At 40.6% G+C, this 17,090-nt stretch overlaps 1 protein-coding gene across 7 annotated transcripts in view; it reads left to right on the top strand.

Annotated features, from left to right (window-relative positions):
• The first annotated feature begins 9,098 nt into the window (after positions 1-9,098).
• LOC119731326 (polycystic kidney disease 2-like 1 protein) overlaps positions 9,099-17,090 on the top strand; it is a 52,532-nt gene continuing 44,540 nt past the window's right edge. For 3 of the 7 annotated variants that reach the window (XM_038204483.1, XM_038204480.1, XM_038204481.1), the window contains exon 1: positions 9,099-9,688. In XM_038204483.1, coding sequence (XP_038060411.1) covers positions 9,310-9,688 — 379 coding nt within the window. In that variant the 5' untranslated portion in view covers positions 9,099-9,309. The remainder of the gene's footprint in view (positions 9,689-17,090) is intronic. The other 4 variants (XM_038204486.1, XM_038204484.1, XM_038204482.1 and 1 more) reach the window with 3 other exon arrangements.

The raw sequence follows: 17,090 nt of genomic DNA, 5'->3' as shown, positions 1-17,090 counted from the left end.
GGAAAACGAGGCTGCCATAATCCATATCGCACACAACCTCGTCCCCAGTGCTTACTTTATTTCCAACCGTGTTTCCAATGAGAGAGCAGGTAGTGGTGGACGCGTACTGCTCGACACCCTGGGGACGAGGTTGTATCGCACAGGCATCGCGAGTTTTGAATAACAAACAATTTTCGTACGTGACGTGACGTGCAAAGCACGCGAGCGCCCTATGGGCGTGCCCGGCGTGCAATCTTCAATGCGCGCAGGACGCTCTGAATAGCCAGTCAGCATCGTTTACGTGTACATCACGGCCAGGGGTTGTGAAGGAATGCGCACGCGCCCATGGAGTCGAGGCTGCAATAGACCATTATCATGTTGTGGCCATCTTGGTTTTTCCAATTCAAATTAACGTAACCAAAGCGAAGCTGGAAGGGAAAAAATAATAATCTGGTTCCTTTTTCGAACAAAAAAAAAAACAATAGGGGGAGGGCCGGGGGACTTCCCCTCCCCCAGTTCCCTAGGTCGGATGGGAGTCAGGGGACCAAGGTCAAAATAATGTTCAAAATTTCTAGTTTAATTAGCATGTCCCGCACAAGTGCCGTTTTTGGATTAAAGTGTTGAGATTGACCCCTGATACCAAAAATGCTACTTTGGAAAAAAGTCGGAATAATTTAAAGATTAAATATTTCATATAATACAAAATACACGAATATTATATCCTGGGTAATAGTGCAGCTGCTTAGCCCCTTATTTTGGCCAAGCCGTGCACCAAATTGTGATAGGCCTAAGAGCATGAAGTTTGGCGTTCAGAGCCAAAACGGTCTGAGAATCATGTATACAAGTGTGACGTCATCAGTACAGAGGCTTATTAGAGGTGCGTGCATGGGCCCACCTTGAATCTTGCCGATTTGGGGGCGGAACTTTATTCAAAAAGGGGAGAGGAATAAGAACTCAGAAAAACTGTATACATTCATTCTTTTTCCCATGCCTTGAATATAAACATGACATAAAACATTATAGCATTTTTAAACGTCATTATATTCTCCCAATTTGTTGGCGTGGCCTAAATGTGTAAAGGGGTGGTGTATATGAGTGGTTTGATCCAATTGTGACAAATATCGTGCATTTTCGTGGCAACACCATGAAAATTGGCAGGTCTGGTTGAACTTCAAATGAGCTTGAACATATTTTTACGAGAGAGATCCACTTTGGAATGTTCTCACTGTGGGGGCGGAGCTTTATTTTGAAAGGGGGCGTACAAAAATCTCGAAAAAGTTCTTCGCGACAAAATTAAAATCGAAATTTTGGACATTTGACCTTGGTCCCCTGACCCCCATCCGACCTAGGGCAACTTAAGAATGGCCATTTCTGAACTACCCCCCCCCCCCCCCCCGACGGACAATGGCCAGCTGGTACCATCAAACCTTTTTGTGCTCAAATTGTTTACTAAACTCCACCTAGCTCCCGGTCTATTTGGTATTTGGTTAGGTTGGCTCGGTTTGGTACGTTTGGCGGGTCTGGTTTGGGCTCTAAAAAGAATAAAAGATAGGGGTTTACATTGGCAGTTGGAACCTTAAAAAATGTAGTATTCTGAAGTTACGTTTTGTGTTTGTTAATGTAATGAGAGGAAAATTAGTTTACATTTTTTACTTACTTGTTTTCAGTCTAATGTTTACCTGTCTTAGTATAGGATTTCATTGTGTTGAAGGTAATTACATTAAACATTTGCTTTGCTGTAATTTTCAGAAATGGATAAATTTCGGTGTTAGTATTTTATAGCAAATATTGTTACATTAAATTGCTCGTGAGGTTTTTGTTCACATATGCTGAAAAAACGAGAAAAATGCTATATATTCTTGTAGTCTGGTTCTCTGACTTTACTTCAGACGGAACGGATAGACGTCTGGGAATTGTCAGGTCAGAGCCTGGAACCAGACTAGCTGGCTTGCACGCGTTCAAGGATGTGTATACAAAATGTGGACTACCTACATTTGGTAAATTGGGGAGTAGTAAATTCAATTTTTTCCAACGATGGTCATGTGACCATCGTTGGAAATTGATACCAAAATTTCACTTTTCTTGAAAATGACAGTATTTCACATGATGCTTGACTGTTATTCACTTTATTCACTTTAAGTACGGCATAATAATTTGGTAGGTCGTTTTTTTATGTTAGCAAATGTTGTTTATACCTTTACGTTTAGTAGCGTCCCCCTTCCCAAATTCATTCAACAGACCAGCTTAAAAGCCACGTTCCATACTACATGTACATTTCATCTACTGTCTGTTCCCATCGGATCATTCCTGTGGTTCAAGTCGCTCATTAGCCCTGTGTGGGTTTTCCTTCCTCTTTGTTTCAAGGCGTCAAGGCGTAATTTGTTTTTACTTTGTAAAGTTTTTTTTTCTCTTTTGGCTTCTTTTTTTTCACTGGTTATTTTCCTAGCAATTTAAAAGTTATTTACTTTTGAATGACACATCGAGCAAAAAAATCCATCGATGTTTAGATATTGAATAATTTCTTCCCAAAATTCGAATTATTGGCTGCCAGACAATAATTATTTGGCTCCCGTAGGCAGGGCGGGTTCATTTGTGTGCAAAATTAAAGCATTTATCTTTCAGATGGTTGCAGACGCCCAAAATCGGTATACATACAAATTGAAAATTTTCTAGGAGAAAAAAATCCATATTTTAAGAGCACGGGGTAAGCAAATAATAAAGGCAGAACTTGTGTATGTTTTGGTCACGAGACATGCGTTTCCCCAAAGGTTTGTCGGCCTACATCTTACTTCGGATTTTCGGGTAATCGATAGAGCATGGAAAAATCTTTCATTTGATACACATTTTGTCTTAAGGGGCTACGTCATTCTGACGTTATTAACAGTATGAAAAAGACGGAAGGTTTTTCATTATTTACAACAAAATAATTGTGTTCCAAGTGCGCTAACGTCCCACTGAAGTGGGTACGCAAAGCCAAGGTTACTTCCGGCAAAAGGACGTTATTATTTACCATGCCGCTTAAGCGCACGTTTTATGCAGGGGGGGGGGGGAGGTCTTTAGCCTAAAAATATAAATAACATCAAACATAGCACCTTGAAATAAAAATGCACAATATTATTTCAATTAGCAACGAATTTCACGAGTCAAAATTTCAGCCTTAATAATAATAATATTTTATTCGGCAAATCCACATATATACACACAATTACAATAAATACATAAAATTTGATATTAAAACAAAAGGATACAAACAATAAGAAACCAAGTAAACACTACACACGAAAGACAGAACGTGGACAGTGCAGGGCTGCCAAGGAGAAAAATAAAAGTGAAACAAAACACTGTCGGCAATAGGGCGTGTCTCTCCAACCCTGCACAATGACAGACACATAATACAGACCAAGCAAAAAACAATTAAAAACACCAAAATTATTGTCTAAAAAGGTTTCAAGTTAAATGAGACTTGAGGGTTTGCATGGTGGAAAGATCAATAAGTGAGAGGTTTGCGGTAACACCATGTGGAACTATCTCTTTTGTGAGTATGTGTGGTTCTGAAGAGAACCGTTGGTTTAACTCGACGTTTCGAACAGTATGCTCTGTTCGTCATCAGGAGAATGCCGGGCTCTAGTTGGGATGGTGGTTTAAGTACTGCCAGGTGCCGAGTGTTCGGTGAACCGTGTAGGCGGGAAATTCTGACTGGATGCTAAGTGGGATCCTGAATACTGGGGTAGGCTGCTGGTTATTCATAGGATGGATATTTTTTTTTGGGGGGGGGCGTCGGGGTGATGTAAATCAAATTAGGTTTTGCCCTTCACCGACGTATAAACATGCACTGTATACTCAGTGTGTTACCTCCCGAGTGAAAGTTGGAAAACAATCACTCGGGTGGGACTCGAACCCACGACCTCAAGCTTTCTAGTGCAGACGTCTTACCACTCGACCACCGAGCTAACGGGATCGGTTGGCTGGTTCGAATCTGAAGTACATAGCAGCGGGTACCGCATTGACAATTCATAAGATGGAATTTTTGCGTCGGGGTGATGTAAATCTGCTGGTGTTCAGTGAGGCGTGTCAGAAGGGTGGGAGTGCAGCTGCAGTGAACTCACTGGGATGCCAAGGGTATAGGAGACCCATATGGCAACAAAACTAATCATGGGGGGGGGGGGAACTATGGGGATGGGCCGTTGTCCGTGGGTATAGAAGACCCATTGGACTCGCGATGAAGTAGTGGTCGCCAAATGTCACTGATGTGGTAGCCAATGTCTTGTGGGAACGGTGTCATGTTTGTAGATTTCCATGGCCTCTCGGACACGCCTGGGTGCCACTGTTGGATGCTGGTGATGAGTCTTGCTTATTGCCAGATGATGTTGTGGTCCATGCTGTGAGAATGTTTGATGATGGAGGATTTGTCGTACTCTCCTCGTCGGCCATGTGCTTTGTGTTCCTTCAGTCTTGTATGTGGTGATGTCACGCCCGGTTTCCCCGATGTATACTTGCCACATTCACATGGAATCCAGTAAACGCCTGGCTTGGTCTCGGGGCACTGTTTGTCTTTGTGGGACTGAAGGAAGTCGTGGATCTTGTTTGGTGCGCTGTGGAAGACCTTGATGTCGTTGTTGTTCAGGATGCGTTGGATGACGTGGGAGGAACTGCCTGTGTATGGTAGGGTGACTGATGACTTGCACCTATAGGGAATGACCTTGGGTATAAGAGACCCTTTGGTCGGGAGATGTTCTTGGGTCTTGTGTCTTGATGGTCTTGTATCCTTTGCATTGAAGGGCGGTCTTGACATGGTGGAGTTCTTGGTTCAGGTGTTCTTGGTCGCAAATGTTGAATGCTCTCCGTACCAGGGTGCGGTTGATGGACGACTTGGGTGGTGAAAGGATCGGCTGTGGAGGTAGCGGTCCGTGTGTGAGGGTTTGCGGTACACATTGCGACTGAGGGTTCCATCGAGTTGCCTAGATACCTCAACGTCCAGGAACGAGATGTAGCCATCACGTTCCTGATCCATTGTAGTTGCTTTGAGGTGTTCTAGAAACAGATGGAGGTTCTCAGTGCCGTGCGGCCACACGATGAAGGTATCATCCACATACCGGAGCCACACACTCGGTTTCTGGTCGGCTGTGAGGAGCCTGAGTGCTGTCTGTTCAAATTCTTCCATAAACAGGTCCGCCAGAACTGGGGATGAGGCGATCCCATGGTACCATATCAGCAGCTAAGCTTCACATTGGAAAGGCAAGAACTGCTTTATTTATTAAAACAGTTCGACATCAAGGCCCACGGCTCTGGAATAAAATCACTCCAGTTCCTTACTTTAGAAGTATGCATGGTTTTAAAAAGTATAAATTTGGCAAGTCTTGTTTTTTGCAAGTTTATGTTTCCCGAGTCTTGTTTTTTGCAAGTATATGTTTGGCGAATCTTGTTTTTTGCAAGTATAAATTTTGAAAATCTTGTTTTTTGCAAGTATGTTTCGCGAGTCTGGTTTTTTGCAAGTATAAATTTGACAAGTCGTGTTTTTTGCAATTATATCGTCACCGTTTTCACGAAGGGGCAATTTCATAAAAATCGTCCGTTTTTCGAAATTTGTTTTTTTTTGTGAAAATGAATAAAGATACCAATATCTACAACCTAGTGAGGCTATACTTTCAAAAAATTAATTAAAATCTTAATTAACCTAATTAACGAATGGGCGAATTTGCCAAAAGTGCCGTTTTGCGTTTTCACGCGAAGGGGCGAATTCCGCACTCTGGTATTAGTAAATTTTCAGTAAATAAATACATTGTAATATCACGAAAGGGCGAATTCCATGCGCGTGCAATAAAACGTTTTCACGAAGGGGCGAATTTCAAGGCGCATGCGCAGTGGAGCAGAATCTGCGCGTACAGTACAAAAAATGCATTGACTCAGACCGCAGAAAGGGCGAAATCTGCGCGTAGTTACTTTAGCGAATTCACGAAGGGGCGAATTTGCTAATCGGTCTTTGTTTTCGTTTTCACGAACAGCCACTTCTCTTAATTGATTAATTCTGCAAAACTTATCACATATTTTTCTTAAAGTTTGCTACATTTAGGAAGATAAGAAGCTCTCCTCAAGTTCCTCTGATACCTAAATCTTGCATATTTTATGCATCCTTAAGTTTCAAATTGTCAAATAAAAAAGGACCAACTTTAAACACGATTATCTCGAATGTTTGTTCAGACAGTTAAATACTAAATTCGCCTCTTCGTGAAAACGGTGACGATATGTTAGGCAAATCTTGTTTTTTGCAAGTATGTTTGGCGAGTCCAGTTTTGTGAAGTCTATTTTTAGTAACAGTCTTGTTTTTTGGAAGTATATATTTCCCGAGTCTTGTTTTTTGCAAGTATGTTTCGCGAGTCTTGTTTTTGTGAAGTCTATTTTTAGTAACAGTTGTTTTTTTGCAAGTATAATGTTTGGCGAATCTTGTTTTTTGCAAGTATAAAAAATTATGTTTCCCGAGTCTTGTTTTTTGCAAGTATAAGGAACAAGATAATGTTGCGTTCCATACAGTTGGGGCACCGTCGTACATCACCATAGGTCGACCGAATGGACCATGTCGATTTCTTGATGAAGCTATTCTGTGACAGTTCCACTCCGGCCTTCACGGTAGTGTCAATATCACCCTGTATGAGCAAATAAGATTAATTGTTCAGGTATTTTAATTATTTGTTGTTCACAAAGGCTGAAAGTGAAACGGCTTTCACAGATAAAGGATTTTACATTGGGACTTGTGCAACGACAAACTATTTTATAACGCCTATACATGTAATCATTTACCTGGATTAGATTCACTGTATTAAAGATGTATCCAGAAAATCACCACTGAAATGACCATCATCTTTAAGTTCATCCAATACTGTGTGCAGTGTTTTCGAAACACACTCCACCAATATTCGATGCGCTGATTGTGTTGACTGGTACCTTGTAGAAAACTCCTGTCTCCTGCAAACGCATCTTGGAAATTGGTTCTCATGAAGTGTTGCATTTGTCGAACTGTACCATTTTCAGTTCCAAAGTCTGACCGAATTACTCTTGGACATCCTATTTTGGCCCTTACCGTTCTCACATAATAACCAGCAATGACATAAGGATCGCTGTTTGTTACGTAAGCTTCTAACCAAAGCACATTCCTGGAAAACCCATCAATGCAGCCATTTATGCAAATGTCATAGGGTTTTAGTTTATCATACGAGTCCAAGTGCCACAGGAAATTGGGACCGCTTACGTGATATCTGCGTCTCTGAAGCCTCTCCTTGCCCTTTGTTGAAAACCTTGTTCAAGTATTTCTAACAGATGGCGCACTGTTTCTCTATCAATACTGATACCACTCTGAACGCATCGCAAGTGCATCCATTTATAGCCATGCAATTGCCCAGACGTTTGCAACTCTCCTTCGATAAAGGTGGCGACGTCTGCAATAACGGTGTGATTTTTTTCGCCGGAAAAGCCCTAGAGCTCGCAGTTTCCGGTTAAGATGCCGTTTGCTGATAACAATATTGTTGTTTGCGAGAAGTGATGCATTATTTCGTCGTAATTAAGGCCTAAATTAAAGTTGAAACGAATTAATTGGTTGCTCTCTACTACCGGCATGGCTACTTTCATCACAAACAACAGCGCCCTCATGCACACCGCCTAACAGACTTAAAAACAACAAGATTCGCAAAACATTTACTTACAAAAAACGAGACTCGAGAAACATATACTTTGTACTTGCAAAAAACAAGACTCGCTAAATTTATACTTGCAAAAAACAAGATTCGGGAAATATATACTTCAAAAAAACCAAGACTGTTACTAAAAATAGACTTCACAAAAACAAGACTCGCCAAACATACTTGCAAAAAACAAGATTTGCCAAACACATACTTGCAAAAAAACAAGATTCGCCAAATACGTACTTGCAAAAAACAAGACTTGCCAAATTTATACTTGCAAAAAACAAGATTCGCCAAACATATACTTGCAAAAAACAAGACTGTTACTAAAAAATAGACTTCACAAAAACAAGACTCGCGAAACATACTTGCAAAAAACAAGATTCGCCAAACATATACTCGCAAAAAAAAAAAAACTGTTACTAAAAATAGACTTCACAAAACTGGACTCGCCAAACATACTTGCAAAAAACAAGACTCGGGAAACATATACTTGCAAAAAAACAAGACTGTTACTAAAAATAGACTTCACAAAAACAAGACTTGCGAAAATTACTTGCAAAAAACAAGATTTTTCAAATTTATACTTGCAAAAAAACAAGATTCGCCAAACATATACTTGCAAAAAACAACTGAGACTCGGGAAACAGTATACTTGCAAAAAACAAGATTTGCCAAACATATACTTGCAAAAAACAAGATTCGCCAAACATGTACATCCAAAAAACAAGACTTGTTAAACATATACATCCAAAATTCAAGATTCACCAAACATATACTTGCAAAAGAGCCATTTATACATTCGATGGCACTAACAGGCTTTCGTACGTCTGGTGCTTCTAACGCCTTTTCCCTTCAGTTGGCACACGACGTTTAATTGTCATTTCGGGGGAACGTGTTTTTAGAGCCTATGCGGGGCGCATTCTGTTCGAGTCTACCGAATGTACCGAACATAGATTCATTTATTCTTAGAAAATGAATAAATTTTCAATCCGATGTCTTGTTGGAACGCTAGCAAATCAGCAACTAGATTATCTTTTTAACTTTTTTGGGATGCCCGCGTGAAGTATTAGACGGTTTCGAATTTTGTGACCTATTTTTTTAATAGCAATTTTTCTACTTTTGAAAAACAATTGGCCCACAATTAGTTCTGGAATAAACACATTCGAATTTCGCGAAAATTGGGGGGAAAGGTAGTCGAAAATTGTTGAAGAGAAATGGAACTTTGTTGATCGCTTTCCGTTTTGATCACTTTTTAAATTCTCCAAACATGTGAGAAAGTTTGAGAAAGTAGTCTGGATCTCTTCACGGCGAAATCTTTGAAACGTCCAAGGAAAGGTTCGAGGAAGGAACTAGACTTCCTTTCATTACACTGACGTCATTGCATTGAATTGGATCGATGAAAGTATATCGGTACCCGACTAAAACTGTAGCCATCGATCGCGATCGCGCGTACCTACCTACCATTCTGCGCTAGCTATCACCAGCTCTGTGCAGGCGGCGGAGGCACACACAAACACAAACGACTCAGTGTCAGTGATGATCGCACTCAATTTAAAGCCCTGAATTTTATCTGAACTTCGGATAGAATCTTTTAAAACCATACGTATTGAAAAGAAAAGTTACCCAATCTGGTGTCTAGATTGCATAGGAAAACATGACAACAAGACGGGTAAGTCCGCGACCAGTCACTGGGGGTTCGACCGCCGGACGGCTGACGCCGCGTGACGAAGTTGAGATGGACAAGATTATTGACGACGGGATGCAGCGGCGACCATCCAGCTCCGCTTCCCGCCAGGCCTGGAGCGACAATGACGGCTTTGACATCGGCAACGAGGAGAAAGGCATTAACGGCGACTATGGGGACGACTATGGGGACCAGGAGGACGACGGCGAGGTGGTTAACGCGCCCACTGCCATGGAAAGTGAGCTGTACGTCGGGGGAGAGATTCGCACCATTGATCCCAAGGTCGCCAAGCAGAAGGCGGAACAGGCAAAAGCAGGATGCTGGACCAAAGTCAAGAGAGGCATAAGATGTAAGTTAAATGATAACATTCAACGACAAAGATTGGGGAACGGGAAGAACATTTTGGTAATCCTATATAAGGTTAGAGACTCACCAAAACAGCTGACTAAATGACAATCAAAAGTGACATTCGATATTTCTTGGCACATTTGAACATTTGGCAATGACACCTCTTGAATATCAGCAGGTTTAATTTTGTAGAAAGAAGGCAGGGCTTTGATTTATGAGGGGTAAAAGACGACGATGACAAACAGAAAATATATTTAAAAAGCAAGATGGCGAACTGCAAAAAAAGGTAGAATTTAGTCACATTTTCTTTGAAAGTGCTTTCAAAATTACAACTAACATGAGTTTGAAGAAAAAAAGACTGCTTTGGCCTGCAAAAGTCACTTTGGTACTGGACAGTCATCTGCAAAAGTCAGTTTTGAACAGAATTCGTACAAAATAGAGGTGTCCTAAAAGTAAGGATTACCAAGATGTTGACTTCCAGCGGCGGGCCGCTCTTTCATTTTCATACCAAAAATTACTAGGCCTACTATTTTCGGCGATCGTGTAGTGTAGGCCCGGTTCCTAGTATAACTTACATAAAATTAATATATGGGAACAAAATCCACTTTAAAATTATTGGACCTACCAAACTAGTTGGCGACATTCACAATAAGCAGGTAGAGCCTATGTCATAGATACATGTAGAGGGCAGGGTTTTGATTTTTTGACGGAAATTTGGGGGTAAAAAAATGACGATGACAGCGCGGCGACAACACGTGACCCGAAAATAAAGATGACGATCACCGTGCGATGTACCGTGAGCACGCACGGCGCACTGAATCGTAAGGTTAGGTAGAATCATCAAATTTCAAAGTTGATTCGCTAGTGTAGTTTACTTTATCTCAAAGAGCTTTCAAAATGCAATTAAACAAGTGGTCTCCTGAGTCCTAGCTTCATAGGGCAAGCAGTTCTGAAATTATTGCATTTTTTAATTATTTTTTTGGCCTTAAATTAAAATGATGCTCAATTTGGCTGAAATCAATGTGACCACGTATGGGAAATTTACACACAAATAACGGCATTGCTGTTTTGGGGAATCCACAACTTTTTTCTCCAATGTGATTTTATAACAAATCAACTTTCTAAGGTCAACTACACCCTGCAATTCTCTTTTATTGATGTTTGGAGCGCGGCCTTGGGGGCACCCTACAGCAAGGTAGCCGCAAACAGAGGGCTTGTTTTCAGGCCAAAAATCGCAGTCGGAGATTTTTTTGGGGGAAAATGCCCATACTCGGCCACAACTTTACCTGCCGCTAAACACATCAAGTTTCACCTTACCTTGTGATTTCACCCAAGAGGAATCCAGGAAGCTGTGTGTTAATGCAAAAAAAATTAGGCAATGTGTTTTTAGAGCCCATTTCGGATGCACACGTTGTGCAGAACTGAGTTGAAGCAGCCGGTCAAAACTGATTAAGTGGCTGACAGACAGCGGTCCGTCATACGCATGACATCGACAACCATGACGTCGCATGAGCCGGCCAATGATAGTGCAATACTTCATTATGAATATTTATTTTCTCATGAACATTTAGTTTATTTCAATGGCTACTTCAAATACGTCCAAAGAATGATTATCGCAACAGCGATCATGCGCGGCCTAGCAGTTAAGAGTCTCGTGTTGCAAGCAAGAGTCCGAGGTTCGAATCTCGATGAAGTAAGTAACTGATAAATAAATAGAAATAAGGAAAGAAGAGGGTGAGAGGAGGGAAAGTGGAGGGAATAACCTTAAAGGATACAACTTTTGGTGCTTGAAAATTAATTGAAAAAAAGTTGTGGAAATTTTTCCATTTTTTTTCTCGCAATTTTTTGATGAAATATGAGTCATCCATCCTTCCTCGTGCCGTACAAATGGTTTGCGGGAATTTTTCAAAACCTCGCTTCTTTATAGGTTGCAGACCAGTAAATAGGTCCGAAATTGCCTACGCTGGCCAAATCACGATTTGCATGCCCTCAAAATCTTCAGTATTTGAGCATGCTGTGGGCCATGAACTTGAGGGTTTTTAAAAAAATGGGTGGAAGCCATGCACAGGACTGTGAGCTTGTAGTTCCGTTTAATTTGGATGAAATTGGGGCCCTTAAAGCGCTCTATTTTGCAATGGAGTGTAGGCATCGTTTTTCAACATGGCGATGGGCTTCAGGACTATTTTCAGGGGTGATCATCATCGGATGGAAATTTCTCCTAAAAGTCATCAGTTAACCCCCGAAAATTGAAAAGAAAATGAAAGATGATGAAATAAGCTTTAATTTGATGTGTGTCTCAAACACCTTGGAGAGTTGTGAGTATTTTTCCCGAATTTCTGAAGTGGGAGCATTTACCATTGGGTCTATGGAAGTTTATTTACTGGTCTGCAACCCTAAGTTGGAAGCAGCCGACCATATTGATTGAAGTGTCTGGAAGTTTAGTGCGGTATGCATGACATCGACAAAGCATGAGCCGGCCAATGACAGTGCAATTTGTCATTATGAATATTTAATTTCTCATGAATATTTAGTGTATGTAATATTCATTAGTCTTATTTCAATGGATACTTTAAATACGTCCAAAGATTGATTATTGCAACAAGTGGTAAACAGTAGTGGTAAAAGTGTTGTGTTTTAAAGAAGAGTCTGATGTTTGAATCTCGATGGATCTCCATGAAGTAAGTGACTGATTAATAAAGTGGAATGAAGGAAAGGAGAGGGTGAGAGAAGAGGAGGGAAAGTGAAGGAAATAACCATAAAGGATGCAACTTTTTGGCGCTTGAAAATTGATTGGAAAAAAGTGGAGGTCTAGTACGGAAATCTTTTTGACACAACAAACATGAAAACTACTTAATAAGTACCAGTCAGCTGTTAAATGACCTAGGGTTTGTGTCTGGAATTTAGAGAAGGTAATGAACCTCACAGTTTATAGCAGACTAGGTTTACAGTTGACTGAGTGTTCAAACAAACAACACAACAATTGGCCTACCCTTTCCAGCTAGATGTCAAACTTTGAACTTTAAAAACTTTATAACAACAAGTACTGTACACTGTATGGTGCCTAGAGCGTATCAATACCACATGGACTCATCATGGTTCCCAACTATATGATGACGTATTCCATTAGCATAAGAAATTCTGTATGGTGCCTAGAGCATTGTCGTATCAATACCACATCGACTCGTCATGGTTCCCGACTATACGATGACGTATGCATTAGCACTATGAATTCGCGTGATGTGTTCAGTACATGTACATGTATGTCGTGCACAATGTTTGTGTGCAAATCAGTGCAACCGTGCCTGTGGATTTGCTGAGAAACTTTTCTGGAAAGTACTTTTTTTTTTAAGGAAAAAACACACTTTCAGAAAAAGTAGAAAATATAAAAAAATTGGGGCGTGAGTGAAAATCGAGGCGGGCGGTGATGAAAACGTAAAAATCAATGTTGATTGGCCTTAACTGTAATTCAAAACAGGACCAAGGCCAAAAAAAAATAATATTTCTGTTTCCGGTTACCCTACGTACCCTACCTATTTATTTTGACAGCCCCTACCCTATTTGTTTTTGGGGAAAATGAGGAAAAAAAACCTGAAAATCATCCAACTACCAACTACCTTTTAGGCCCCAAAAAAACCCCTTCTGCTTCCGATTACATGCCTTTCGAAGATAGGGTCGGTCTGTCAGAAATACATGTATATTTTTTTTTATGTAGATTGAATGGGGTATTCAATTGAAATAGCGTGAAATATTTCCATTGCACTACGAAAGCTATACACAAAATGGACACAAAAAGTGAATAAAACCTACCTTAATTATTGTCAATATATTTACTTTCGATAATTCTTAGAATTAACCCTTACCCTACTTGACCCTCCAACGCATGCCAATTGTGCCTCAAGAAAATCTCCTATGTTTTTTGCATGGCCCTCCAATATCTGCCATGTCATTTCAAGGGTAACTGGACAGGCACTCCAATACATGCCACAGAGAACAATGAGAGTCCTCTGATAATAAAGTGAGTGCCCCCAGCTGGTCAGTATCAGGCACCCTCCAGGGCCTCCAACTCCTGCCAATTGGAGCCTTCACTGCTACATCAAAGTATCCTCCAATAAACTGCAGCTGGAGGGCATTGGCATAACCAACTGACATGCAGTAAACTACCCTCAGAGAGTAAGGGTTAATGGAAAATTCAGGCCATGCACAGACTGGTTACCGCATTTTCATCATGTCTTCTAGATTGGCCCCTGCGCGGCGCGGCGGGAACCAGTCGTCGCTGCATTGAACTACGTAGTTATATCGTGTAGTTATATCGTGTAGCAAACTTGTAAAAAGAACGAAGGTTTCTTTTGAAGAAAAAAAAGCAACTGTAAGAAAACTAATAAATACACGCATTTTTGACGCAAAAGGGTTGTTGAGAGGTATTTTTGGTTTTTTTTTTTTAATAGCCAATAAAAATTTTAGGGTCGCGGCCTAAAAATAGGGTCGGTTGGGTAACCGGAAGCAGAAGTGTTATTTTTTTTTTGCCTTACCCTTGACTACATGTAGACACCTCCATATGATCGTACACACAAAAATATTGCCCCCCCCAAAAAAATCCTACCTACCTGTCCTATTTTTATGCCCCGCGGCAAAGCCGAAGGGGCATACTGTTTCCGCCTTGTCCTTCCGTGAGTGGGTGGGCGTGGGTGTGTGCTCTTGTATTGTATTACGCTTGAGGACAGACAACAAAAGGAGCACAAAGGGGCCTTTGATCCTCGGACGACGGTGCCTATTGTTAAAACCGGTCCTCGATCGTACGGTTATGTGCTTAGTCTATGGGAAAGTGTTATATTAGAGGGACAAAGGGAAACACAATAGGTTGTCCTCAGGCGTATAGTAAAACACGACAGTGGGTGCGTGGGTGTGTGTGTTGGTGGATGGGTGTATGAACTTCAAATTTGAACATATGAACTTCAAATTTGGTTTGTGTATTGTTCTTGGTAATCCTAAGAAGCCTTTTGCATTTGGGGCCAAATGGTCAAGGGTCAAGGTCACAGTGGCTAAAACAAAAGAAATTTTGTCAGCGTGATAACTTGGGTATACTTTTACATATGAACTTCAAATTTGGTTTGTGGATCATTCTTGGTAATCCTAAGAAGCCTTTTGCATTTGGGGCCAAAAGGTCCAGGGTCAAGGTCACAGTGGCTGAAACAATAAAAATTTTGTCAGCGCGATAACTTGAGAAATACTTTACATATGAACTTCAAATTTGGTTTGTGGATTTTCCTTGGCAATCTTAAGAAGCCTTTTGCATTTGGGGCCAAAAGGTCAAGGGTCAAGGTCACAGTGGCTGAAACAATAGAAATTTTGTCAGCGCGATAACTTGAGAAATACTTTACATATGAACTTCAAATTTGGTTTGTGGATTGTCCTTGGCAATCCTAAGAAGCCTTTTGCATTTGGGGCCAAATTGTCAAGGTCACAGTGGCTTAAACAATAGAAATCTTGTATTTATTCTGAGATCATAGGGATTAGGGATTAATTCATATAAAACCTACAGAAGACACTAATGCTGTCAATGAACGTTCCATGTGACCAAGGTACATTGTCCTCAGGCGTATAGTAAAACACGACAGTGGGTGTGTTGGTGTGTGTGTTGGTGGATGGGTGTATGTGTGTGTCCGGACAAATCTTGTCAGCGCGATAACTTGAGAAATACTTAACATATGAACTTCAAATTTGGTTTGTGTATTGTTCTTGGTAATCCTAAGAAGCCTTTTGCATTTGGGGCCGAAAGATCAAGGGTCAAGGTCACTGTGGCTGAAACAATAGAAATTTTGTCAGCGCGATAACTTGAGAAATACTTTACATATGAACTTCAAATTTGGTTTGTGGATTGTCCTTGGCAATCCTAAGAAGCCTTTTGCATTTGGGGCCAAAAGGTCAAGGGTCAAGGTCACAGTGGCTGAAACAATAGAAATTTTGTCAGCTTGATAACTTGAGAAATACTTTACATATGAATTTTAATTTTGGTTTGTGGATTGTCCTTGGCAATCCTAAGAAGGCTATTGCATTTGGGGCCAAAAGGTCAAGGGTCAAGGTCACAGTGGCTAAAACAATAGAAATTTTGTCAGCGCGATAACTTGAGAAATACTTTACATGTGAACTTCAAATTTGGTTTGTGGATCGTTCTTGGTAATCCAAATAGGCCTATCGCATTGGGGGTCGAAAGGTCAAGGTCACAGTGGCTTAAACAATAGAAATCTTGTATTTATTCTGAGATCATAGGGATTAGGGATTAATTCATATAAAACCTACAGAAGACACTAATGCTGTCAATGAACGTTCCATGTGACCAAGGTACATGTAAGTTGATGTTTAAAAGAGTGGTGTTATGTCATGGAAACAGTCACGGTTGCGGGGCATTTGTGTTTGTAAACACACCTGACTTGTTATATTTTAAAATGCCATTTAGTCGGAAGCAGAACTATTTTTTTGGCCCAAGCGCTTACTTTGTTTGCAGCATATAATTAACCCTAGTCAGACCCTTGGTTTGTGATTATAACAGCAAGTGGTCGGAGTCGCATAAGTTTTAAAAAATATTGAGATATTGATGATATCATTTTTAAATCGCCGATTTTTTTCTCAACCTGCATATTCCTAAAAAAAAATTGGCGATACTTTTGTTTTTTACCCACAACTTCACTGATATCTGACGAGAGAGCAAAGCTTTTACCTCATTTTTGCTGCAATATGTACATGTACGTAAATCAAAACCTAAATCCAAATCTCAGGATGGCTCCTGACGAGTTTAGAACGCCAAAATAGCTATAGCACGAGCAGCTACATGAAGTGTCATGCACCACATTTACAGTACCCGGACAAAGAACAGAATAAATAATCGCTGGTCCCATTCACACTTAAATATCATTTGACAATGACTGTGTAACACCAGTGATTTTTCAGAACGGTACGCTCGTCGGCAGACTCCAGCACAGCCATTTGTGTGTGAACACATCTCTCGATTGATGTACGTGATATACATGTATGTTCGTAAACGTAAGCACACTACATTCACTGCTGCTTGTGCGTTTAGTATAGGATGTAAATAACGAATATTAGTTTTGTTGTCACACCACATCGCGGATCTGGTTGGCTTGAAATACTCATTCACAAAATAATTCAGGCTTCTTCTGCAGGCAGGATGGCTTAACATGCATTGCATCGGTGGTAGGTGCATGCTGTGTTAGGCCGGGGGAAAAATCTGATGAAAAAATATTCAAAACTATGCCGCTGGAAATTGTCAGTTTGAAGAGGTAAATTAAATTTAAAATCAAACCGCACATCATCGTAAAATTCACTGTCCGGTAAACACCAGGGTAATGAACACCAGGGTTCTGTTAGTCTGGTTCCCAGACCAAAAG

Source organism: Patiria miniata, unplaced genomic scaffold (assembly GCF_015706575.1).
Source record: "Patiria miniata isolate m_02_andy unplaced genomic scaffold, ASM1570657v1 HiC_scaffold_23, whole genome shotgun sequence".
In the NCBI taxonomy this organism is placed as follows: domain Eukaryota; kingdom Metazoa; phylum Echinodermata; class Asteroidea; order Valvatida; family Asterinidae; genus Patiria; species Patiria miniata.
This window is presented reverse-complemented; position numbering and strand designations above follow the sequence as displayed.